Here is a 25,683-nt window from a genome sequence, read left to right as displayed (position 1 = left end):
TCTCTCTCTCTCTCTCCCTCTCTCCCCCCTCTCTCTCTCCCTCTCTCTCTCTCTCTCTCTCTCTCTCTTTCTCTCTCTCTATCATTTTCCAAATGACCACGTAAATATTTTGTCATCAATTAAAAAAGATTTGTGCATTAATGCGCAGAACTATACATCAAACTTCCAACTGAACTTTATAAAGCATACCATATCTCAAAATTTTTTTTCAAAAATAATTTATTTTGTTACAGTGTCGGCGCCACCAAGCACTAGTCCAAGTCCTTCTACCACAGAAATGCCTAAAAAAGGTGAGTTGTTAAATATAGTGTTAAAATATTACTACACGTATTCACGATAACTAAATACAAATCGCGTCTGATTTGATAAATAGCTATATGAATAAGCCAAAGTAATGAAATTATGATTTTTATCGTAAGATTTGATAATTCTATACAATACGATTAATATTATCTCAATTGAGTGTGCCATTTAGTTATGTATATATGTGCGCATGTATGCGTGTATGTGTATGAATTGCGTCGTACTTGGCCGCTTGAATCTAATTTTCCAATGTACGTTTACTTTAGCAGATTGGGAATTGATGGCGGAGATGAATAACTCTGTTTACGGAAATCCAAGTTCGCTGACAATTCATAACGAGAGGAATATCAAGACAGGTGAGTGGATCTGTAACATATCGTGTATCTATTTTTGCTTTTTTTATTTTATGCTGCGGAATGTATCTCTGCAATCCCATGAATTACGAGGATTGACTTCGCAATTTAGTATTTCAACGAGATAGTTCAGTCGCCGGCTGTCGCGCGGGTACATATACGAAGAGTATCAGGCACTTGAGATACACATTTAAGGGAAGTATTCTCTTCGATCTTGATCTCTGTTCGCATCAATCATTCAGACCTTTCTCGCGGAGCACATTCGGAAAAAGTAGACGGGAACGCTGAGACAGGGAACAGAATTTGGAAACGACATAATGTCGGAAGTGATAAAAAGAGAAATCTATCAACTACGAGAACATTATCGGAGAGAGATAGAGAGAACTACGAATAACTTATTAATGCAAATTGTACCATCAATAACACGCCAAATTCGTCGCATATCGGAATCGCGTGAACTTTTGTTTCAACTTCCGTATTACATATTTATGTATATATTATTAATACTTAGAAAGAAATCTTGCATATAGGGAATGTACGAAGGAAATTCAGAAATTTCAGCTTTAGCTCGTGTACCCCATAGCCTAGTAAAATCTCAACTAGTTAATGGACTTGCGTACTCGATTCGACATCGTGTACAATCAAACGGCGCCCCGTAACTGCATTTTCCTGTGACACACTTTGAATCTCCGGCGATTAACTTCGATGTTAACTAGAGCCGGGGGACCCACCCGGGAAACCCGGGAATCGATTGCGGCTTTAAGAGTGGTTTGAAAGGTAAGCAGCCAGCTTTAAGCTCTCTAACGGTATGAAAGAGAATTACGAAAATAATGTCTGTGACGAGATAACAATCGGAATTTTGAAAGTTAATTTCTCCTTCGCGACACGTGATTATATGTATCATCGCGTATATATAATATAAGAAATTGTAATACATATTATATATTCACAATTTGATAAGACAAATCGCGTCAGTGATGACATGTAATTTTCCGATAATTTTTAATATGAGAAAATTAAAATTAAAAAGAGAGATGTGCAAACTTCAACTCGGGTGAGGAATGTCATTTTCTTTTCATTACTTCATCAGCAATAGATAACATAATGAAAAAGAAAAAAGAAGACAAATGTTGGAATATTACAACTGCAAATTTCAATTATATTATTATATAATTATGATTGAAATATATATATATATATATATATATATATATATATATATATATATATATGGAATAGAGCTAGAGTGCTAGTATTTTACATGTTTGTTTAAAAATATGCGGAATTCTCCCATCGATCATCGAGCACAGATCATTTGTCACGTGTATGTGATTAGGTATATAAATAGTACAGTTAGAGAAACCGAAATGCAAAGGTGTAAAGTCCGCCGAGATCCGTTAGACTATCCGATTAGTCTGATCTGGAACAGACTCAAAATGTATAGACATGAGGGGAAAAGAAGGATTCAATGTAATCGTATTAATTTAAACTTTATTTGAAAAATAAACACACGATTCCCTGTTCAAAAAGCTTAGAGAGAGAATCAATGGGAAATGAAAGGACACACAAAAAACGAATGTATCAGAGTAATTGTAAAAGCAATGCTGGGGACATATGGATGATAGAATACGTGAAAGAGAGAAAAGGATAGTTACATAATTAGATACAGATAAAAAGTAAGGAAAAAAGAAGAAGGGAGAGAGAAAAGAGAGGGGGAGGGGAGAGAGAGAGAGAAGAGAGAGAAGCCGAAGAACATAGTTGACTCGGGTAGAAGAGATCCCTGTAACATCAATATTTCATGTATGCTAATACGCCGGAACTAATAATGCTGCGGCGTGGAAGACCCAAGAATAATATCAACCGCGCCGTTGTAGCTCGCGTTCTCTCGCTCTCTCTCTCTCACACACATACACATACTTTCTCTCTCTCTCTCTCTCTCTCTCTGTCTCTCTGTCTCTCTGACTCCTTCGTCCTCTCCTCGTCTCCCATCTCCCTCGTCTTTATTTCTTTCTTTGTCCTTCGCTTTACTCTCTATCACCTAAAACAGCGACGTGCACAGCGCCCCTATCCTCTTGTGCCTTGTGTTAAATTTAATCGAAAATTCGTGTCTCGTTGGACCACCGCTGCTTCCGTGTCTACGTGTCTCCGTTCTCCTCCTCTGCCACCCTTTCTTTTACATATAACCTATGTCATCGTCCGGGAGTGGAAAGGTGAGAGCGAAAAGATGAAATCGAGAGAAGGGGAAGAACAGGGGAGCGGCAGTGGGATGTGGTAAGTTTGAATACAGCATATATCTCTTCCTCCTCCCTCCTCCCCCCCTCTCTCTCTCTCTCTCTTTCTCTCTTGCTCTTCCCTCTATTCACGAAGTCTGGAGAGCAGGAAAGGACAGGCTGCGAAGGAAGGATGAGGTTTGTAATTGGTGCAACATCTGCGGTCTGCAGGATGGCATTAATGTTTGCTCCCCTCGTGCTCTCTCCCTTGTCTATTCCTCTTCTTCTTTCTCCCATTTTCTCCAGCCGCCCCTACCCGCCCCTGTATTTCCATCGACTCCGAGAATCGCTGTTTTTCTCTTATCACGTTGTTCCTTTTTCTCTACTCTTTATCCTTTCGTTTAACTGCGTTTGTATGCATTTCTTTTATTTCCTTGAGCACTTTATTTTTATGTCATCTTCATTCTCTACTATGTTGCTTGACTAATTTTCTTTTGGTTCGTCGATTTTATATTCTTTTTCACCTTCACTATAGAATACTTGTTGCGATTTTAAATTATTTCTTTTATTGTACGTGTACATGTTTCCCACATAATTTATGATAAATGAGGGAAAAAGGCACAGTTTGCGAAGAAATCGCTCTGATGAGTTGGGGGAACGAAATAACCCAGGGATCTGAGCCTTGTCTTGTTAAAGTGTCTTATTAAAGATACATTTTATTATATAATTACACGAGTAATGAGAATAAAATAACTTTTTATTTGCAACCACAGTGAAAAAATTTACCAAAAAATTTTCTTTTCGCGCTGTTTGTATCTCAGCGTTGAAGATACAAAGACTTGCTGTACAAAAAATTGATGTTAAAGTGAAACAATATCATTTAGAAACGCAAGAAAATTATTATAAAGAGATATTAATATATCGCCAGTCTTTTCTGATTTTTTTTATACCACCTCATTCGTTAAAATTATATTCATAAAGGTTACAAGTTTCAAGTAGCAAGGGATTTTACAAACGATGCACGGATTTTAATCGTCGCTTTTGTTCGTTATAAAATATTTCCGCCAGCATTTTACCCAACGTCCAGTCAAATCGATTTCTTCATGAGAGCTTTCGAAAGTGCTTAGCTCGCATGTATTGAAATCATTCGTTTCAGTAACTTCTCCTCGGCTATATCGCCAATCGCGACTCAGCTAGAACCGTAACGTACAATATGTTTAATTCATACACGCACCGACATTAAACCGTCGCTTGTAAAAGTGTTTGTCCATTTCCCTTTCCATTTCCCCGTGTTTCCCTTTTCCTTTTAACTCGCGCTGCACACTTCGCGACTGCAAATTGTAGGAGCAAACGTATATAGCCTACGGCGATAAGTCACTTTGAGGTTCCGATGGGGAACAGAGCAAGTATTGTCGCGGTATCGTGACATCTCCCGGAACACATATGCCTTTAGGTGTCGCTTAATTCCCTCGGGCAGCGTTGTCCGCCTGTAATTCTGGGGGAGCATGTATAGCGATTGGTTTAGCCGCGTGCCTTCGTACGATTAACACGTCTCCTGTTCTATTGCAAGCGCGCACGCCTGCGCGCGTCAATTACGCCAATAACAAAGGAATAAGGATATAAAAATGCCATTTGACTATATATTTTCACATATATGTATTACTGTTCGCATATAACAACGTAAAAGCGATGACAGATAGATGACATGTTTATGATTAGTCTTTATTAAACTTGCGTGCATTTCATTATTTATTTATTTAAATTAAAATAATCAGTTCGTGAATATTGGACTTTTTTTAAATTACGTTAAATAAGCTTGTTTACATTTACAAAGATCCGGTTTTTTCTTCATAATAGTGTAAAAGTGAAATATTTGATTTACAGCGATCTAATGTTTATATCGCATTGTCGAAACGTAATATCAGTGTTCTTAGATTATCACCAGACCCCCTGGGTTCCCTATCGATAGTTGCGGAACTTTACGTAAGATCGACGATCCTTAATAATACCTCGTTGTTAATGTGATCTAACACAGCATCACCCTGTAAGTCCCGGCCATGTACTTGACGTTTAATGCAAAGCATCTCCGATATTAATCTATTACGATAAGAGGATTCACGGTCAAGAACCCGTACGTTGTTCCAATCAAATTCATGATTCTCATTAATACTGTGATAACCGTAATCACTAAATATTGCGAGCTCTTCAATCTAATGTAGTTTCAATGTTGCACTTAACAAATATAATCTTATTCTTATCGGAATCCTCTTATATTATAGCCTCAAGGAAATTCTTCTAAAACCAAAAAAAATTTTCTGACACTCAAAAAAGAAGGTTGCAAAGTACTATTTTCTGCAATTCCATATTCTAAGCAGAAACTTTTATTCAAAAAATATTTCTCTTCTAATAAAGAGGAATAATATTGTCTTAAATATTTTTCTTATGGTTTTAGAAGAATACACTTGAGGCTACATATAAGAGGATTCCACTAAACATGATATAACTTTTTAGTGAGTAAGGAAAATTCTAATCTTAAATGTCTTATTAGCCTGATTTAGATCGATTTAGATAGAATCTGGAAAGATTGCAATTTTAACGATTGATTTTGTACAACTAGTAAGACGGGAGAGACTGAGGATTTTTATGCGACTTAAACATCGATGACCAACTTTAAATTCTCTCGATGATATCTGAGATGGAACAGGAGAAACACTCCATCAATGAAATTGACGAGGGAGTCTCTTGTCTGACGGAAAACTGCTGAAAGAAAAACTTCAAATATCTTTCTGAAAATTGTCAGTTTATAATGTCAATTAAACTCGATACAACCATGTCGCCAATCATTGATGAGAGAAGTTTAAGCGACGAAATAAATAACAATTTTTATTATAAATTGAAATCTCAGATAGAAAAAGTTGAAGTTATTAAGGACTCTTAAGCATCAAGGAAGAAATAACCGATGCAGTATTACCAATGTTTCAAATATAAAGGGGAAGATGTATCGATAATCCCTCGAGTATCATCCAAACCAGATCTTGCAATATCTGCTATAACCAATGGCAGAAGAGCACACACCGAAGTGTGCCAATTATTCCAAGTTCCAATTCGTAATAGTAAAAGAACTAAAACGTGACTCACTGATCTCATAGCAGTTAAAGTGTATCAAAGTATGTTGATTGGGGAGACACACCGGGTCTAGTTAACTCAAAGAGTACCTGTTTTTTGGCAGCTGATTGGCTATCTGCTTTGTTTATGAATTTATCGTGAGGAGAAAAATCTAAATTGTGGAACATTTCTTTTAAAACATAGATATTTTTCCTTAAGTTTCACTAAAAATTAGATTTAGATTCATATTACAGTTGAGAAATAGAAAGAACTGATTTAGAAGCAGCGCCAAATACATTTTCCAGCGTCTCGAATTTCTGTATTAATATTCCTTATTATAAGTGAGTAACTTAAGTGACCTTATTAATTAGAAAAAATTTGCTGGAAATGTATGATACACTCTCTGTTTCGGGTAATAAAAAGAATTTTTATTCATAAAATTCATAGGTACTTTTCCTTAAGTTTCACTAAAAATTAGATTTAGATTCATATTACAGTTGAGAAATAGAAAGAACTGATTTAGAAGCAGCGCCAAATACATTTTCCAGCGTCTCGAATTTCTGTATTAATATTCCTTATTATAAGTGAGTAACTTAAGTGATCTTAATTAGAAAAAATTTGCTGGAAGTGTATGATACACTCTCTGTTTCGGATAATAAAAAAAATTTTCATTCATAAAATTATTGAAATCGATTATATAAATGGACGAAAAATTAGCCCGTAGTTAAAGGGACTGGAAGGTCAGATACCTGAAAATCGTGCTTATTTTTTCACAATTTTTTATGACAAATTAAATGAATATGCGAAAATGTTATTTTGACGTGTATTTATACAACATATAAAGAGAAAAAAATATAATTTTGATAATCAAATATAAGTGTATGGTACATACACTTAAAATATATTTCGTTTTTCTTTTTAAGGTTGTCATTTTGCAGTAATATCTTGACTCTCAGTAGTTTAATTGAGCTGAATTTTAGGTAGAAAATTTCCGTAAGCTTGTCGTTATCGTGTGAACCACTAACAAACTTGTAAAAATATTTAAATTTGAAATATTAATTTTTTTACTATAAAAGAACTGAAAATTTAATAATATTCAGATTATTATTTAAGATATTTGCAATTTTGTTAACTTTTACTCAATTTCTATTAAAGTGATTTATACGATAACGACAAGCTTGCGGAAATTTTCTGCCTAAAATTCAGCTTAATTGAAGCACCGAGAGTCAAGATATTACTGCAAAATGATAACCTTCAAAAGAAAAACAAAATATATTTTAACTACATGTATCATTCACTTATATTATGTATTTGATCATCAAAATTATATTTTTCTTCTCTTTATATGTTGTATAAATACACATCAAAATAATACTTTCAGTTCTTTCGCATATCATCGCATATATTCAGTTTGCATATTCTTTCAGTTTGTCACAAAAAATTGTAAAAGAACAAGCACGATTTTCAGGCAATCTGACTCTCCAGTTCCCTTAAGGACCGGCAAAAAGGGCTGTGAAAACTTCTCGCGGAGATTCTGGAACTACTAATCGAGATACATATTTTATATATATGGCCTTACTTTGAGCTACTAGTCAATTTGATTCAGGCAAGATAGCTACGTTGCAGTAGCCCGTATTTCAATTATTGCAGAAGAAAATATACGGTTTACAGGATCATTGCTAGTATAAACATACAGAGAAATCTTTATTACGTTTGTACAATTAATCACGACAATTAGTTACCTGAGAAATTTTATTATAACTTTAAAAATCTGCAAAATGTAGCATCTTGCCCGGATCTATTCCACTCATTGAATTATGGTCACAATAAAATTACAATGGAAATATTCATGAACGGCAAGATATTAATGAAATCAATCAAATGTATTTATCTCTTTTCAAATAGGACAATTTATCGCCAAGATAAACATAAAGATATGTGATTAAACACGTTCTTACAAACAATTTCATGCAGATTTTAAATTTTAGAGTTCAGCATTTATCCTTGACTAGCTTAAACTACCAGATGTGTTATCACTAGAGATGTGCCAGATAGTGAATTTGCTGGATATCCGGATACCGGATAATCCGGCATTTATTGTTACCGAATAACCGGATAACCAGATATTATCCGGCAATTACAAAAAATCAAAATTCAATTGTTTTTTACAATAAAAGAGAATGGCAAATTAGAAATTAGAATACAATTAATTTAAATAAAATGGACTGTGATATAATTAAATAAATATAATCGACTAAATTTAATCTTAATCTCAATTCTTAATCTCCAATGTTTATTTTGATACAGAAAAAAAAGTTATTAATTAATATTTTAATAAATTTAGAATATTTCAGAATTCTAGAGCGCACGCGCACGCCTTTACTAACACGTGAATATATAGGGTGTTAATTAAGTATATTGCCATACTCAACAGAGCGATTCTTTGGTTTATTTCAAGTAAAAAAGTTCATATAAACATGTGTCCTAAACGACTTAATTTACGAAATAAAAAAATTTAAACGTGTAGTAATAATCTGTTTCGTTTAGAACAGCTTCCTCTGATTAGTACTGATGTTCTAACTGTCATAAGCTTTCCAAAATTAACAGTGTTCCTTACAAAAGAACCCTTTTCTCGAAGATAGCGGTGAATATTCGCAAATGTTTTATGACATGGTAAATTGCATTGGGGATATCTTTCTGCATAAATACACCTTGCCTCACGTGAGTTACCATATACAAAACCGTAGGCAAAGTGCATATCTGCCACTTCAAAATTTGTAAACTTAGGCATGATGAAACCGATTTTGATGGACTGAAACAATTTGGCCCGAAAACGTATGCACAAGCTAACCGACCCGCAGCAACATCAGAACTGAAGTCTATTTTTGATTTTATGACTTTGACTTTGACTTTATCACTTTGTTTACGGTCGTGCGAATGGTAACTCACGTGAAGCAAGGCATATTTATGCAGGAAAATATCTCCAATGCAATTTACCGTTTCGTCAAACATTTGCGGACATTCACCTGTATTTCGGAAACTAAGCCGTTTAGGACACATGTTTATATGAACTTTTTTACTTGAAATAAACTAAAGAATCGCTCTGTTGAGTATGGCAACATACTTAACTAACACCCTGTATAATAAAGTATATATTATATTTTCTTGTATAACAAACAATACCAAAATTAAAATCTGTATCAGATTATGACAGGAGCGGTTCAATTGAACACCGTTACACAACACTTATACATAACTAATCAAATTTAGTTTGATTGACTTAGATTTAATTTGAAGAATTTTATTGATCTGTATCCAAGTGATCCGTGTCAAAATAATATACACCTGAATGTGGCAATTGAAATGGATTAAAATTAAAATTATTTAATTAATCAAATCAAATTTTCTACTCGCAATTTTCCTTCTCCAATGTATAGCTTTATACTAATGTTTAGGCTAATATTGCATGTGTCAGGATATTATTTTACGTATCGTATGACAAACTTGTCAGATAATTAAATTTTTATTTAAATTAAACATTTGGAAAAAATTTAGTTAGATTGGTTAGACGTATAAAAATATCTTGAGAAAATCTATTTCATCAGGCTAAATTAATTAAATATTTTTATCATTTTATTGTAGTATATCTTATATACTACAAGTTATTAATTTTAGTACTCATTACATTTGAAAAATTAAAATTTTAAATATGGTTATTATAATATATTATTATATCGAATTGTGGAAAAACGATTCTTTTTGTATCCGGCCTATCCGGCCAGGTAGTTAATTGTAAAAAAAGGGGCCGAATAGGCCGGATACCGGAAAGTTGTCGGATATCCGGCATATCTCTAGTTATCACAAAATAAGAGATAAAATCAAGAAACAGGGGTGAAGTGTTCAGGTTCCATGATAGTCTATATTTTCCGCAAAGTCCTAGAGAGTAACTATGCAAAACTTGGTCGGTCAAAAGATTTAGGAACTAATAGAATAGACAGAGAACATTCTATTTTATTTATTCTCGATATAAGAAAATCATTTAGAGTTTTTGTCATACAGCCTTCTTACACTCGATTAAAAGATTTATATTAAACTTATATTTTTGAGTCATTCAATGAAGAAACAACTACAATGTAACACTCAAAACTAACGTCAAGTCAGTAATATTCCCAATTGGAAACATTGGCATACCCAAAGAATTGAACAAAAGTTTCGTCTGTACCTCCTTTTGTTCAGGCATTTTTATATTTTAACAGCTTGCGCTCAAGCGTACTCTCCCGCGATCTTTCCTTTCCTTGAAAATTTACCCGCGCACGTTGCTGTCGCAAACAACCCACCTCATCGGGTGCTCCAAACTAGACAGGGAGGCTTACATACCGGGAACTCGCACACGCGTTGAAGCAGCAGCGCCTAGTTTATGTCTAGTTCCTAAACACATCGTCGCCCACGCACAGCTATAGAGAAACAGCGCCGCGCATCGCGATAGAGATTCCCGCATATAGGAAACTATAGAACCGGCCCGGCGGGCTCGCACGTATGCACGTACATACGTGTATAGCGCCATGATACACACAATGTCACTGCTAATGTTTGGTCGAGATTTGCATACGTCTGTCTAGCCTATCCACTGCGTCGCCGTACGGTGTCTCACCTCGTTGTTCGAGGGTGTATCCGGCGAGGCGACGGCGGCAGCGGCGGCGGCGACCTTACTCCGGTATCAAGCTCTGGTATTATACACACGAGCGTGTGTACATACACGCGACCTACGGTGCGCAAGCGTGCGACCTCGTGCTCGCGCGCGCGTACACCCTCATGATCGCCCATTACCTCGCCGAAATAGGCTATCGTGCCAAGATCGTGTTCCCCGGCACTGCTTACAACCTTGCCTTGCTCCCTGCCCAAACCCACTGCTCCGCCTCGGGGCTGCCGTGAACTTACAAATCTAATCAGGAGAGAACGAAGACACAAAGCGGTATATTCAAGCACCTTGCTCTGTGGATACCCTAAAATTAAGCCATAAGTACGTAGGTTGTCGGTCCGCGGCTTACACCGCCTGTTAAACGCGCCGTTAACGCGCGCTTCCACGTGTGTGTCAGCGGAAGTTTAGTCTGTCTCCCATTGCCCATTGCTGTCCGTGAGTCCCGCGCGCCTGCACGGATATCCTTTGGAAAAAATCGTGAAACGCCGATGACGCGACGCGATCAGTGATAATCTCTCGACGGGTGATGGAAAACACGCGCGGCTCTATGTCGATTGTACATTGCGGTTGCGAGGTATCGACGTCGTAATGCGATTCTGATAAGTAATAGCACGACTTAGCAAGCACGTACGCCACCATATGTCGCATGTGCATGACGTGCCGATTCTCACATGAGACGGACGTCATGTATGTACGAAACGACGATCATTTTTCATTCCGTGGTATGCACATAAAATATAAGCGTGAAGTTCGTTTTACACGGTAGCATAAGCCAAAGATGTAGGGTGATTGATGGCCGATGATTTCCCAGAAAGTACTGATTAAAAACCACGTGAGAATTGATAAGATTATCTTGTTGCCGTTATTAGCATCGCACCGCGTCAAGTTCCTTTTAGATGTCGAAATGCATGGCGAACATATATGTGATAACGCGATAAGTTCACATGTAGAGGATCTCATTCCATAATTTTATCAAAACATGCTCGTCATGAACTGTTCCATTGCAAGTATGTAATTCAAACTGGCAAGGCTCGCGACAAGCGTGTGTCGTGACATGATAGAATCTACTTCGTACGGATAAGGGAATTGTGTTTACTCGGAGTTTGCATACTAGTTGACGCGTTTGCCACCCACTTTATGCGTAACAGGTTCGTAAACATCTTCAGTTGAGAGGGCCACTCGTTGCACGTCCCTTTGTCCGTTGGTGCTGCTATGTGAAACACGCAGTGCTTTCGCTCCTTCCGTTCCCTCAGATCTACCGTCTCCGCCGTTTCACCGGCGGCTTTGCGCGCGGTCTTGACGTGAGATTTGATTCTTCATAATTGTTTCTATAACATACGAGAAATAACAAACCGTTGGTCAATTCGCGTTGAATTTTTCTATATGTCTAGAACCTTTTTTATTAAGAATATTCTTATATTTTTTTGGATTATCGTATTCATGGGCGTTTAATAAATCTCTTATCGATATTTTGAGTTTCCATAATATGGGGAAATATTTAATCTATTTCCCACGTTGATGCCGCATCCTTCATAGATTCTTTTCGGATATTTCGTGAACATTCCAGTTCACTTCTTTAAGAATCTTCTTCAGTAGAGTCTAAAATCTGTTTCATGTCGTTCTTCTATTGAAAAAGTCTCCTAAGGAAATGGACTGTTCGCAAAACATCGAAAACAAATTCATGAAGGACATGGCACTTGTCCCAGAAGTCAGATCAAGCAAACATGTCGATATATAATATTTCTCACCTTCGTCTTTGATTCTTTTCTTTTTAGGTACCAAGTTTCAATCGAACCTCAATGAAATCGGAAAATCGGAGCAGAAGTCGGCTGAGATGGACCGAAAAAAGAATTACAACTGGCCTCCAGAGAAAGGTGAGTTTAATATAAAGTAACATTGAAAACATTGGTTGTATATGTGTAAATACTAGTTAGACAGGATGTTATATTAACCCTTATATAGTAAACATGTCCTTTCTTAATATATCACACTAGAGTCGTTTTCGCTTTTTCTTATTCCGTAAACCTGCTAATCTGTAAAAAGTAATAAATATATTTAAATAACTGCAAAATATATAATTATATGCACAGAAATGATCGCGAATATTCCCTAAAGTATCATTGCATTTATAAATAGAAACGTGATGAAAACGAGAGTTTACATAAAAATTTGTACCTTTTCCGAAAATGAATTGAAAAAATTGATACTCTAGGATTTTCTTGATATTTAAATCTTTAAGAAAAAAGTATTACATATCTCAATTTATCGAAATATAATATTATGTAGGTGTTCGAAAATATATCAATCTTTTGGTGAAGAGACGAATAAAACCATTAACTGTTTCGAGTTTCTGAAGTATCAATCTACTATAATCTATTATAATGTATATTATAATATAAATTATAATGTTAAAATAATATATTAAAATTATGACATATCAATCTATTATATATAATGCCGATTTTATTAAAATTATTACAAAAATTAGTTGTATTTGAATCTTTCTTTTTTGTTCGTGATTAGAGTTTAACGATACAGAAACCTTGATTACGCATAAAGATAGAGTGTCCCATAAATTCGATCTTTGCAACGTTCATGGGAACGTAAAATGGATTCAGGCCAACATAAAAGTCCCATACCATCTTACAATATTCGCAATAAATCTAGAGATATTACTTAGAGAAAATTGAATGATTACGCGCGATATAGTAGATGAGTTGTAGTGGCGATGTAATGTGCTGTAATGTGCTTGTATATTAGGTCAAACTAAATAAAAATATCCTTTATTCTTTTGCAAATGATCCCGTAAATTTTTAATTATTAATGAAAGAAAATTATTACATAATTGTGCGCGATAATGCAAAAGGATAAAGAACATTTTGTTCAATTTGATCTACTGTACAAGTATATGCAACGATAGACGACGCCACTACAGCTCATCTACCATATCGCGCGTGATTATTTATCAATCTTTTTTAATTAATATCTCAAGATTTACTGCAAACATCGCAAAACGACGTGAGATTCACCACAATCCGTTCTATGTCCTCACAAACGCTTCGTCGACTGTTCTTGGATACCTTGCATAAACGGAGTCCCAGACTCTCCTCCACAGATTTTGTGAGAACGTAAAATGGATTGAGATGAACATAAAAGTCATACCTTTTTGCGATATTTGCAATAAATCTCAAGATATTAATTGAAGAAGGTTTGTAAATGATCATGCGCGATATGATAGATTAGCTGCAGTGACGTCGTCTGCCGTTGTATACTTATATATTAGGTCAAACTGAACAAAAAAGTCCTCTACCATTTTACAAATAATCACATAGATTTTTAGATATTAATTAAAGAAAATTTGTGCATTATAGTACATAATCATGTAATAATTTTTTTTATTAATAACTAAAAATCTAGGACGTAGTTATTTGCGAAATAATAAAGAGTTTTTTCGTTCAATTTGACCTTATGTACAAACACACAATAACATATATCGCAATTATAGTTTCACTATCATATCGCGCGTGATCATTCACCAATTTTCTTTAATTAATATTTCAACTATTATTGCGAATATTGCAAAACGGTGTAGGACTTTTATGTTCACCTCAACTTGTTCTACATTTCCACAAAATATACGGAGGAGAGTGGGACATTCTTTATACAGGATATCCCAGAACAATCTACGAAGTTCTTGTGAGAACGTATGGACATAAAAGTTCTATACCGTTTTGCGATATTCGTAATAATAACCGAGAAATTAATTGCAAAAGATTAAGGAACAGCGTGTGTTGAATAGTAGAGGACGGAGCGCTCGAGCCGCAGCGTGGACCCAGTAATATAGCACGCGGATGCGGTGCGCGATGATTGGAAAAATATTGCGCAAATACCTGTGCTTAGCCAGCGTGCGCGGGTTAGAAATCGCATCACTGAATATAAACCCAGAGAGATTTTTCCTTAATTTTTCACAATTAATTTCTCGATTATTATTGCGAATATAGTAAAACGATGTAGGACTTTTATATTCACCTCGATCTGTTCTCACGAGAGCTTCGTAGGTTGTTCTGGGACACCTATTATGTATATACAGGGTGTCCCATTTTTAAAGATGCACTCTGATGATTCTTCAGCCAAACATATTCAGCAAAAGTGTTTCAGACAAAAGATATATGGTTCGATGGAGGACATAAGAAGGTACCATTCGTTTGACCTTGCGTGGCACCGCCAACGTCAAGTCGAGTCAACTTTGCTTTTTTAAATAGAAACATATATTTTTTTATTGCGAAATTTTATTCTATGTAAAGAAACAAACAACTTTTGTTTGAAAATATCTTTTATACGACCTCTATTTTTTAAGATATTTACGGAAATATCTACAAAATTATTGGTTTCAATAATTTTTTACTCGAATTCTATCAACTTTACCGAAAAATAGCAAGAAATATAAATTGTTTATTTTTCCTCGTAGAGCTCTGGAAATTTTCTCAGAATTGTTTAATTAACTTTTTAGTACTTCAAAAAAATGCAGTACTAAAAAAAGAATTATTAGGGAGCATCTTTTAAAAGGGAACACCCTGTATATATTCAGAAATAAATAAACTACTCACATGAAACTTTTCTTATATATATTATATTTAATATAAACAATTAAAATATATGGAAAATTATTTTTATTTTACACTTGGACATCTTAATTTAACAAATTGCAATTAAAAACGACCTCCGCAACAATTTTGTTTTCTTGTTAAATAATAAGCAATTGAAATACCTTAATAGTGCTTAAACCTCACATTCTCACTGACTATAACCTTTTAGTGCACAAACCAAAAGTTCTCATTCCATTAGTTTGCAAGTAACATAAAATTAAAAATCAGATGAGAGCAAAATGACACTAGTGTGCTAGATTAGAGTTAATCTTTATTTTTCTTTTTATTTTATCCCAATTTTCCGAACTAACAGTTATTTTAACTCCTAAAAGGCGAGAAATATCATATAGTACCCCTTTTTTCGAAAATCAAATTGTATCAATCGAATTGAATTAAAATCCTTACATATGTTTTTGCTAATCATAAATCTGAGGTCAGAATTTTAAAATTCAAAATGGCAAATCCAATGTAGCAACTGAAATCGGAATTATGTCGGCATTTAATATGCGGTAATTTTATAATTCTGATTTTAGATTAGTAATTAATCACTTCAAAAACATATTTTAATATAAACATATACACATTTTATACATATGTTAATATATATAAAATATTTTAAATTGTCTGAGGAATATCGAAAATCATTATTTTTAATCTTCATATTAGATCTGCCCTTTTTAATTTTGTAATTCTGATCTTCAGAACCAGTAACTCCATGCAACCTGCATTACTTAATATAAGTATAATAGCGGACATTATTTTTGTACACATTTATAATTGGCTTAAAGCTATAAAATTTTCACTGTTGCATCTGCTATTTTGAGTTTATAATCTCAGATTTGTGATCAAACCACGCGTACGAATTTTTAAAAAATGTTATCAAAAAAGAACTTCCTCATCCTTCTCCCATCTTTTTGTAGCAAGATGACGTATTAATAACATATTAACATAAGTAACATTTCAACGTCATGCGTGACGGTACGTGATGTCTTTAGACGTCATGCTGCTACCTGAGTTAAGAGTTAAAGGAGAACGAAACGAATTTTTCAAGGAGATACTTTATATATCCAGCGTAATTTTGCTCCGCGTACTGTCCGATATGGATAATCGGACAAAATATGCGACGCGCCAGACACATGAGACGCGCGTTGAACAATGCGCGGCCTGTGTCCATTACCTCGTTGAAATCCAGGCTTGAATAGCCTTTCCGGTGGCAGACGAACCCCATAGGAAACAAAACTGCAGCAGATTTTCCTGTCGAAGGTGCGGTTTATCCGACATTTTGCGGCTGCGCCGTGGCATTTAAGCGGCCACCGTCTACCGCATTTCTGAGCGCGGGTCAGGTCAGGTGTAGCACCCTTCATAATTCCGCTAAGCCTTCGGCATTATCGGATAATTCTTTTCTGCTCTCGCATTTTTTCCTCCTCCCACGGTTCGTCTTCTCCTTCCCCCTACTCGTCCTCTTGCTCACCGCCCGCCGTCACCTCTTCCGTAATTCAATCCCTGCCCTCTCCCTCTTCTTCTTCTACATTTCCGTCTCTCAATATCTCGCTCGAACGCGGTTGCTTTTATTTAAAATGAATTTGCATAATGGCGAAGTGTGAAAATCCGTTTTCTCCACGGGGACGATCGCGAGAGTCACGGAGAAGTAGGTAATTTTGCATAGAAAAAGGCGGATTAGATCGTAACGAGGAAAACTGAGTTGCAAGCTTCCGCACGTAAGTATCTTCCCGGAAGGAATTCCAATGCCAGAAAAATATTGAACGTTTCCCGCGAAACCTCAGGATACGTTGCTTTGTAATAAGCATCGAGTTACTCGCGCAAACGCTACTAAACTCGACGAAAGTTTCATTTGATTCGCAATTCTTGATTCAAATAAGGACTTTTCTCGTATTCCTGCCGAAGAAAAATCCTTTCCAAATTGGTCAAGAAAATTGTCGCCGACACATCTGAATGTTCCGGGACACTAATATCAACACGCTCAGTGTATTGTTACTGACCCTAGAAAGAAGAGGTAACATGCAAACTAAAACAACCGTGTAAAAACAATTTGAACGACACGAAAAAGAAATCTTCTCGCGTAAAGTCGACGTAACGCAGAATGCGTAAGAAATCCAAACTCGTTGAAATTGCAGCGCTTCCAATTTCCTTGATCGCGCAGGGTGCAATCCAGAATACCAGCATTTCTTCTTTTATTTTTCTCTTCCTTTTTTTCTTTCTTGCGCGCGCTAATGAAATATAAATATCGACGATAAATACATAACGCATCCTTCGGTAGGAGGGATCGTGTTGGAATGAAGGGGGAGTTAGAGCGAGAAATCGCGAATTGGAGGTAGGTAAGATCGTACAAAAGTAGCGAAGCGAAGAATTCTCTCGGGGGAACTCCGTGCAGCTACCGGATAAAAGAAAGGGAAGTCGAGGCAAGTTACTGCCTGCGAGCCTTTAGATGAGAGTCGAGAAGACGAAGAAAAAAAAGGGTCGAGGAAGAGAAAGGAGGGTGATCCGGTCGGCGGTGGTAGCGGTGGCGGCGGCGGCAGCAGCGGCGGCGGCAGCGGCGGCGGCCCACCGGGTTGTTTCTGATTCGTAATTAGAGATGAGTGAGGCCAGGAAGAGGCCAAAGAATACATTTCTCTCCAAGCGAGTAATAGCTAACGGTACGATGCAAGCCAACCGGAAGAATAACTGAGTTCCCATTTTCCTCGTTCTATCTTTTTCTCTTCTTCTTTTCTTTATTCCTTTCTCCTCTTTGCCTTCTGTTTCACTCGCTCTCTCGTCCATCAGACCTATCTGTTTCCTCGTCTCTATTTCTTCCTCGCCTCATACCTCTTGGAAGAAGGGAAGGAGAGATTTTTTGTAGCAATCTTTTTGCAATGAGGTAACGACAGATTCTCGCCGTGAAGCCCTTAATTGTGCATTGACCTGTCCTGGCTACCGTGATAGTGAAGAAACTCATTTTTTTTTACCCCTGCATTGCGAGACAGCACCGAGAACGCGCAAATGTTACATACCATGTTTTCTACAAAGTGTTGAGATCCCATTTTTAATGTCGATACGTCTTCTGAGAGAATTTAGCCATCTATGTATTTGAAAGAAAATTTGATTACATTTATATATGATAATAACGTATTGCAAATCTCTTTGAAATTGAGCGACATTTGTCTTAAGAGGACGCCAAAGTGAATGACAAGCTCTAAAAATATCAATAATGTAGAAGCGTTTGTCAAACTATATGTCACAAAACGATTACATTATTTTTCTCGTATTTTACATATAGATCTTCTACATATAGATCTTATATATATGTATGCTACTTGGTTTCATCATATTTAGCAGAAGATCTGACTAAGCATGCATAGAAATCTTTGTGCAAACTTTTCGTATATTTTTAAGCTTCTAAACTCAATTGTAAAGGTGTAACAATATTCTTTGAAATTTTTCTGAACACAAACGCATATTCTGTATGTACAAGCTACAGAACTTTTATATCAGACAAATATTTGCGCTAAATAAGCTCGAGATATCAAATTCTTTTATTATTTTCACATATTGCTTCATCACATATTGTTTTATTTCATTTTTATGCTTACTTTCAGTGTATAAAAACATTTGTAATCCTATGCAACCAATACGACGTTAACATTACAGAAAAAAGTAAATGTCGATTTTCAATTATGGCATCTCCTCAAAAACAATAACAAGCGCAATGATATTTAACATTATTTATTTTTAAACGAATTATTAATCTTAATGAGTGTTATAACTGTTTCGAAAATTCTGATTGCTTTTTTGCCCCTAATCTCCATGAAATATTGTCTAATTTCAGACTCAGCGACGGGTGTAATGACGACCGGGATGTTACTACTGATTGCTCTGGCCGTAATGATAATTCGATAAACGGGACACGAGTCTTCGCTTGGTTGATACGCCATTGGTGAATTTCCTTAATTAACGAACTCAATTTAAACAATTAGACCTTACGGGAGACAGATACACACATGTACACGCGTACACATAACATATAACGAACACATACCTACGCTCATACATACGCACACTCACGCACATACGTACTCGTGCACACGCATAAATATATACAAGTGACACAAAGACTGAACGAGTAGTTAGCGTCGTATTAAATGACGGTGAATAATTTACGCGTGCCAAGTTTAGTGTAGCGACAACAAGTCTACGAGAAGCCAAGAATTAAAGCAGCACGAACCCCCCATCGATCCTTCGCTCGGAAATTGTGTGTGGTGAGATGACTCAGACGGGGACGTGGGACGGGGGCGCAGCGGAGAAGGAGAAACAACGAGAATGAAAAATGGATAATTGACAAAGTGCAACGACTATCGCTTTCAGTGTAATATATTGTAAAACGCCGTAAAAAGCTGACGTCGACTACAATACCAGTGATCTCGTCTCTGCGGGTGCGATTTAAGACGTGTGAAAGTGAGTCGTTACGTTTTCTAACTCCGACACACCGCGGGAGTCACTCTGGTAATTCTGGTGTGTGTATCCCGAAAATATCAAAACAAAAATACTCGAGCTTAATAATGGATTAAAGTTTGACCGAGCCAAATAGTTTTCGCTCTTTTTTATATTTATACCATTTTGAGATATTTTTTCCATTTTTTTTCTTTTTTTCATTGGTATGATTGATGAGCACAAGGTTTTTCGATTCGGCAACGCAAACAGTTGATTCAATTTGGAGGTTTGTCGTAGCTCGATGAGAATTACGAGAATGAATCGCACTTTGAGCAAAATTAATTTTCTATAAAACTTCGAGCATTAAATTCTACCTACGTAGACACGAATCTCAATTTCATTTGCATTCTTAAATAATGGCGAATTTTTTCTTTATCAAAATGTAAGGAAATCGGCAAATATGGCACCTCAAATATGTATCATCTCCAATGTCAATTTCAATGTTTTGTTCTTTATTTATTTTCTTTTTTCTTAGTTCGATTAGATTAGTAATCTTGGTTTGTAGACAATAGTGCTGTTTCTAATCTGCCAAGTGATGTAACTCGTCCGACTCTCTTCCTTCGTATCTCTCTGCCTTCTTGCGTACGAAATCGTGGATCCAATCTCGATACTTGAGATTAAAACGTCAGATTCGGTCTAGAGAGAAGTTGCTCCCCGTTCGAAGAGGTGCTCGAAAGAAGAACCGAAAGAGAGGGAAAGGGAAAATGGAGAATTCGCGACGGGGGACGAAACGGAGATATGTCACAACCAGAAGAAGCGTCAAATATTATGTCGTTGCAAATGTAATAATCTATTTTAATAGTTTACAAGCAAAAGTGAAAAATCGACTATCACTCGCGATGATTTGATACAAATGTTGCAAATGTTGTCGCAAATGTTCAAATCAAAATCTTTTTTAACCTCAATATTTTATTTAATGTTTGCTTTGATACTTTGAAACTTATGTCTTTTGATTCCGTTTGATCTACAGTTTTGCCTAGAAGTAGTCTTTAGAACTTACAAGTAATAATTTGTGAGTTTTCTATCATTTAGATCTGCTGTTTCCATGTGTATTAAGCATACACTGATTCAGAGTATATAGATATTAAAAAGTTCAGGTCGAAAGTAATGCTAAAAGGAGAATGTTAAAGATAGGCTATTTTTTAAATCTTAACTAATTATAGGCTATTTTTTTAACCTTAATTAATTATTGGAAACTGTTTCCAAGATCTTCTAAAAACAGAAAATAATAATTATTTACGCATGAGAATCTGACTTATTGGTTCACATAATATATACGTGTTTGCAAAGGTATATAGGGATAATTATGATGTGTGATGGATATATAGCATATGTGTGTGTGTTGTGTGCTGATAACTTCTCTAACGATCTCTCTCTGATTTTTTCCTTCCTTTCTTTTCCTCCTCAAATCTATCTCCAGCAAAAATTTTGTGATAAGGATTAAAAAATGTAAATAGAAAATTCTTCCTTTTAGATTTCTCTACATGTAAAACATATAAACCTTGTGTAAGCCAAAAAACTAACTTCTCTACATTTACTACTTCCCTTTCAAGACATAAATGTGCAATTTATTTTATTTTAAAAATATACTAGGAATACAAAACTTAAAGAAATACTTTATATAATTGCTTCAACAATTGATAACAATTTCGTTTTTCATAATTTTCCAGGCCAAGTGGACAAATAGTTGTTATTTTCTATTTCCACATTACAAAGTATGTTATTTTGGTTGAATCTCTTTTTACATTTTTTACCGTTTTTTTTTACTGTTTTTTATCGTTCTTCTTACCATTTTAATTCACATCATTTAACATGTCGTTTAAACGTATTAAATTACAATTTAACGTCTTACACGTTAAATTACACGTTTACACGACAATTTACACGTCTTAACTCCTTCCCTGTCAGTGACGCATATACGCGCAAAAAAAAAGTTGTGCCACTTTTGCTCCATGACGCACATAAAAAAAATATGTTCAATTTCATTTGGTTTAATTGTGCATGGATTTTCGAAGATTCTTGGGGACGCTGAATTTGAATCTGAAATCAGATTTTAAAAATTTAAAATGGCGGATTCAATATGGCGGCAAAATTCGAGACTTTCTTAGAATTTTCTGGAAATGGTAATCTATATGTTATTTGTATGTTTTCAGAGTTACTGGATTCAAATCTGAAGTCAGATTTTTCAAATTCAAAATGGCGGATCCAATATGGCGATCAAAAGTGTGGAAAAAATTTTGGGATTTTACAAAAGTGACATAATGCTTTTTTACAATGTTGAGTTCAAATCTGACTTCAGATTTGAATCTAGTAATCCTGAAAATAGATATAGATTACCACGTTCACAAAATTCCAAGAAAATCTCGAATTTTGATCCGTTATATTAGATCCGCAATTTTGAACTTTTAAAATCTGATTTCAGATTCATATTCAACGTTCCCAAAAACTCTAATTTTGTTCCTCATGTCATTCTGAAGATTTTCATTTTTCGAAACATTTTTAGCACGAAAATGTAATTTTCGTCTGACAGCGAAGGGGTTAAACATGTATTAAATTACATAATTTATACCACAAGGAACGAGCTTCAGCCAAATTGCACGCTTATGTGTTTAAAAATAACACATCTAGATTTGCAACGTAGAAGATCCCAGGATTTCAGGTCTCAAATAATTAGTTAAGATTCCATTAGCGAGCCAAAAAAGTGACCTATTTTTATCATTCTCCTTTTAGCTCAGGTGTCTCCGAATCAATTCGGCGGCACTGCACCGTCGCTTCGCTACACTGGTGTTTCGAAAGTGCCACAGTCCCTTTTGCGCATCGTATCGTGTAGAAACGCAAACGTAACGTTTCCGCATTCTACAAAGTGCATCTCGCGTCTCACGGGCTCGTATATTCCCTCATTTCGTTATTTAACGTGCTTTACTTGGTTACATCCTAGCGATTTTTGCATCGCGAAAGCGCTAAGTAAAAAATATTTCTCCTTTGTATAAATACCTCCGCGCTCTTACACATGGACCTTTTTTTGTAAACGAATACCAATTACGCGGAGAAAACAACTATTTCCGGCAAGCTTCTGTCTTGCATCGAAGGAACAGAGACTCAAGCTCACGGTCTTGTAAAGAAGAACGCGAACGATTCCATCCGGCGCAATACGATGCTCCGGCAGTACCATATTATTTAACTACCGGAGTTTTTAGTAGCAGTAAGCCGTTTGTGAAAACAAAGAAAAATCCCGCTCTCTCATTTCGTGAGGATGAATTTTCATACGACTACGTGTTCGCGCACTGGCGTTATTTGCGATTAAAGTGACGTCTGCGTGCATTCATAACAAGCGCGGAAATTTTCCAGTTATAAAACTGCTCGTGTATGCAGAGGTAGTCCGGGGAGCGAAATGATCGCTAGATAAATATATTAAGACTTGACAAACGTATCGAGGCCTGTTCCGCGCCGTTACCGCGATCAATTTATATTTACGCGTTAATTGATAAAATTGGGATTTATTCGCGGACGCGGCCTGCAAAAATCTGCCTCCGCCATGCCGGTTTTAAGCGGCCTCCGAACTACTTAGGAATATCCATTATTCAGCGTACATCTTGTTTAAAGCAACAGGTTCGAGAGTCTCTGCACTCGCGCGCAAAAGGAGTTAATGCTTGCGACGGATTAAAGAAGGGAACGGTCGACTCAGGGATTACGCGGACTTACTCTGATGAGGTCTGTAATCGTATCATTCGCGAGACTACCTACAGTCTTCTAACTTTAAAAGTCATAAGCATTTAACATAAGGGGATTGCGCGCTTTTGGAGCATCGTGATTGTCGGAGCGATGCAATCTGCAAATCTTATTGCGACGAATCCGAATCCTGATCCGGTTCTCAACGTTGTTAAGGGACAATTTCTCTCTCGGGACTGCCGCTTAAAACATTTATTTGCATTTGCATAATGTCGATTGAACGATTGCCATTTTCTTGTTTTTCTCAAAATTCTTTATAATCGCGTTACACTATCACGCATAACTTACGACGCAATATTATGCAGAAGTCTGTAGCAAATACCTAAACAGAGATCTACATGACTTTGATCGTGTTTCACGGCATTAATATTCCAATTAATTTTGAGTGAGACGAAGAAAGAAAGGAGAATATATTGAGGCACTTGGCGTCAATTATATAATCACTCTTTCTGGATATATTATTATTAATTGTACTTTTTATAAGACTATTAAGTACAATCTTTTCTCCCTAATCGATAATTATTTGTTTACCACTTCTACATAATTGTCTAAAAAAAAAAGAAAGTACGAACGCTCTAGGAATCTGTTTTGAATTTACAAACGAACGAATGCGTCTAACGTGGCGCGTGATGTCATTGATCTCGAATCATTGACACCTCTCTCAATCAGAAGAAAAAGAATCAAGATAATCGTCATAAACAAGTATTTGATATACTCATGAAATTTTCATGTGCTCAGAATGGAGAGCGCAGCAAATCTTTTTTACGAAGCATGACTAGATGACCGTTATTTAGATGACACTTAAGTATTGTTTTGACGCAAAATTATAACGAGCTTAGCCAATCGATGGCATAAAGCACGTACATACATACAGTCTCGCATAAGATGTACAAATATGTAGCTCCGAAGGAATCTTTCAACACATCAAACAATTTCTCCCACAAAAGATCGGCAATAAAAACGATACAATAAAAATTCGTTATCCCCTTCGGTCATAACTAAAGGCTCGAAAGACGTTGGTCTACCGAGAATCGACCTCTTGCCTATAACGCAAATAGAGTTCGTGTAGCACATGTGTATGTATGTATGTGTATACGCGTGTATGTAATACGTGTAGCAAGTGTAGTACGTAAAGCAAGAATGACCTTTTTTCGTGTTAACCATCCGCAATGCCATTTTCCATTAGCATCGTTAGCTGCGACATATTCCCCTCCTAATTTATAATATCCCCGGTTGTGTAACATTTATTCAAAAGTAAAACACGCGATCAAATGTGCAAACGCAAATATACGTGGGTCGTAAAAAAGACTACGTGACCTACAGAAATGCGGATTTGACCAAATTTTTATTACCGTATTTAGAGCCATTCTTTATTAGGTTAAGTATGACAGTATGTGATCTGTCGATTAGTCTTTGTTTGACAATGCGCCAAAGTAAACACCTTAAATGTCTCTATACGTTCATTATATCCTCTTATTTTTCGAGTGAAGTAGTAAACTCAAGTCTCATCAACGATCATAAACCCCTGTTAAAAGTCCTTCAGATTGCGGCGAAGATTGCATGCTAAGAGTTGCGTGAAACTTCAATTGTCTTTGCTGGTGTGAGCAAACGTAAGACTAATCGTTTGCAGAATACTTTAGCGTACTGTTAAACAAAGACTAATCGACAAATTATTCTATGCTTTATATTGTTATACTTAACTTTTCGATTTTCATGTTAATTTCCCAAACATAAATTCCTAAGTAGGGTGACTTGCTTCTTGTAAATAAGTTATATCTTTTTGAAAATTATATATAATATGCATTTATTTGTCTCAAACGAAAGCTTATAACATAAAAATCAATTAGAAAAATCCACAAAAATTATTAACTTTTCTGGTAGAATTATTCTAAAATAATTATTTATAGGGCAAGCAACTCATCCAAGCAACTCATTTAGAAGTCAAAAGGTTAATAACTTTTAAGTTATTTGTATAATTGTGCGATAACAAGTATGGTACAAGAATTATAATAAAAAACTTGTTTCTTTATCATAATTATAATTTTATATTTTAATATATTCTATATGAATATGAATAAAAATAAATGGCATGTTATATTTACGCATTTATATGTTTATGTACTAAAATAATTTTTAAAATCATAAACATTTTA

The 25,683-nt window shown here is 35.7% G+C and overlaps 1 protein-coding gene and 1 long non-coding RNA gene across 5 annotated transcripts in view; one reads left to right on the top strand and one right to left on the bottom strand.

Annotated features, from left to right (window-relative positions):
- Positions 1 to 25,635, top strand: part of LOC116846426 (lachesin-like) — a 417,598-nt gene extending 391,963 nt beyond the window's left edge. Inside the window, exons 8-12 of one of the 3 annotated variants that reach the window (XM_032820223.1) lie at positions 234 to 290; positions 570 to 659; positions 12,446 to 12,544; positions 19,140 to 19,247; positions 19,487 to 25,635. In XM_032820223.1, the coding sequence (XP_032676114.1) occupies positions 234 to 290; positions 570 to 659; positions 12,446 to 12,544; positions 19,140 to 19,210 (317 nt within the window). In that variant the 3' untranslated portion in view covers positions 19,211 to 19,247; positions 19,487 to 25,635. Of the gene's footprint in view, positions 1 to 233; positions 291 to 569; positions 660 to 12,445; positions 12,545 to 19,139 lie in introns of all 3 variants that reach the window. The other 2 variants (XM_032820225.1, XM_032820222.1) reach the window with 2 other exon arrangements.
- The window catches only part of LOC116846430, a 50,805-nt gene continuing 35,084 nt past the window's right edge, over positions 9,963 to 25,683 (bottom strand). Inside the window, exons 2-3 of one of the 2 annotated variants that reach the window (XR_004378489.1) lie at positions 12,419 to 12,703; positions 9,963 to 11,998 (exon numbers count right to left, since the gene is read on the bottom strand). This is a non-coding gene — a long non-coding RNA (uncharacterized LOC116846430). Of the gene's footprint in view, positions 11,999 to 12,418; positions 12,853 to 25,683 lie in introns of those variants that run through there. The other variant, XR_004378488.1, reaches the window with a different exon arrangement.

This window comes from Odontomachus brunneus, unplaced genomic scaffold, assembly GCF_010583005.1.
Source record: "Odontomachus brunneus isolate Ranch 3 - 2012 unplaced genomic scaffold, Obru_v1 Obru_scaffold_064, whole genome shotgun sequence".
Taxonomy (NCBI): domain Eukaryota; kingdom Metazoa; phylum Arthropoda; class Insecta; order Hymenoptera; family Formicidae; genus Odontomachus; species Odontomachus brunneus.
This window is presented reverse-complemented; position numbering and strand designations above follow the sequence as displayed.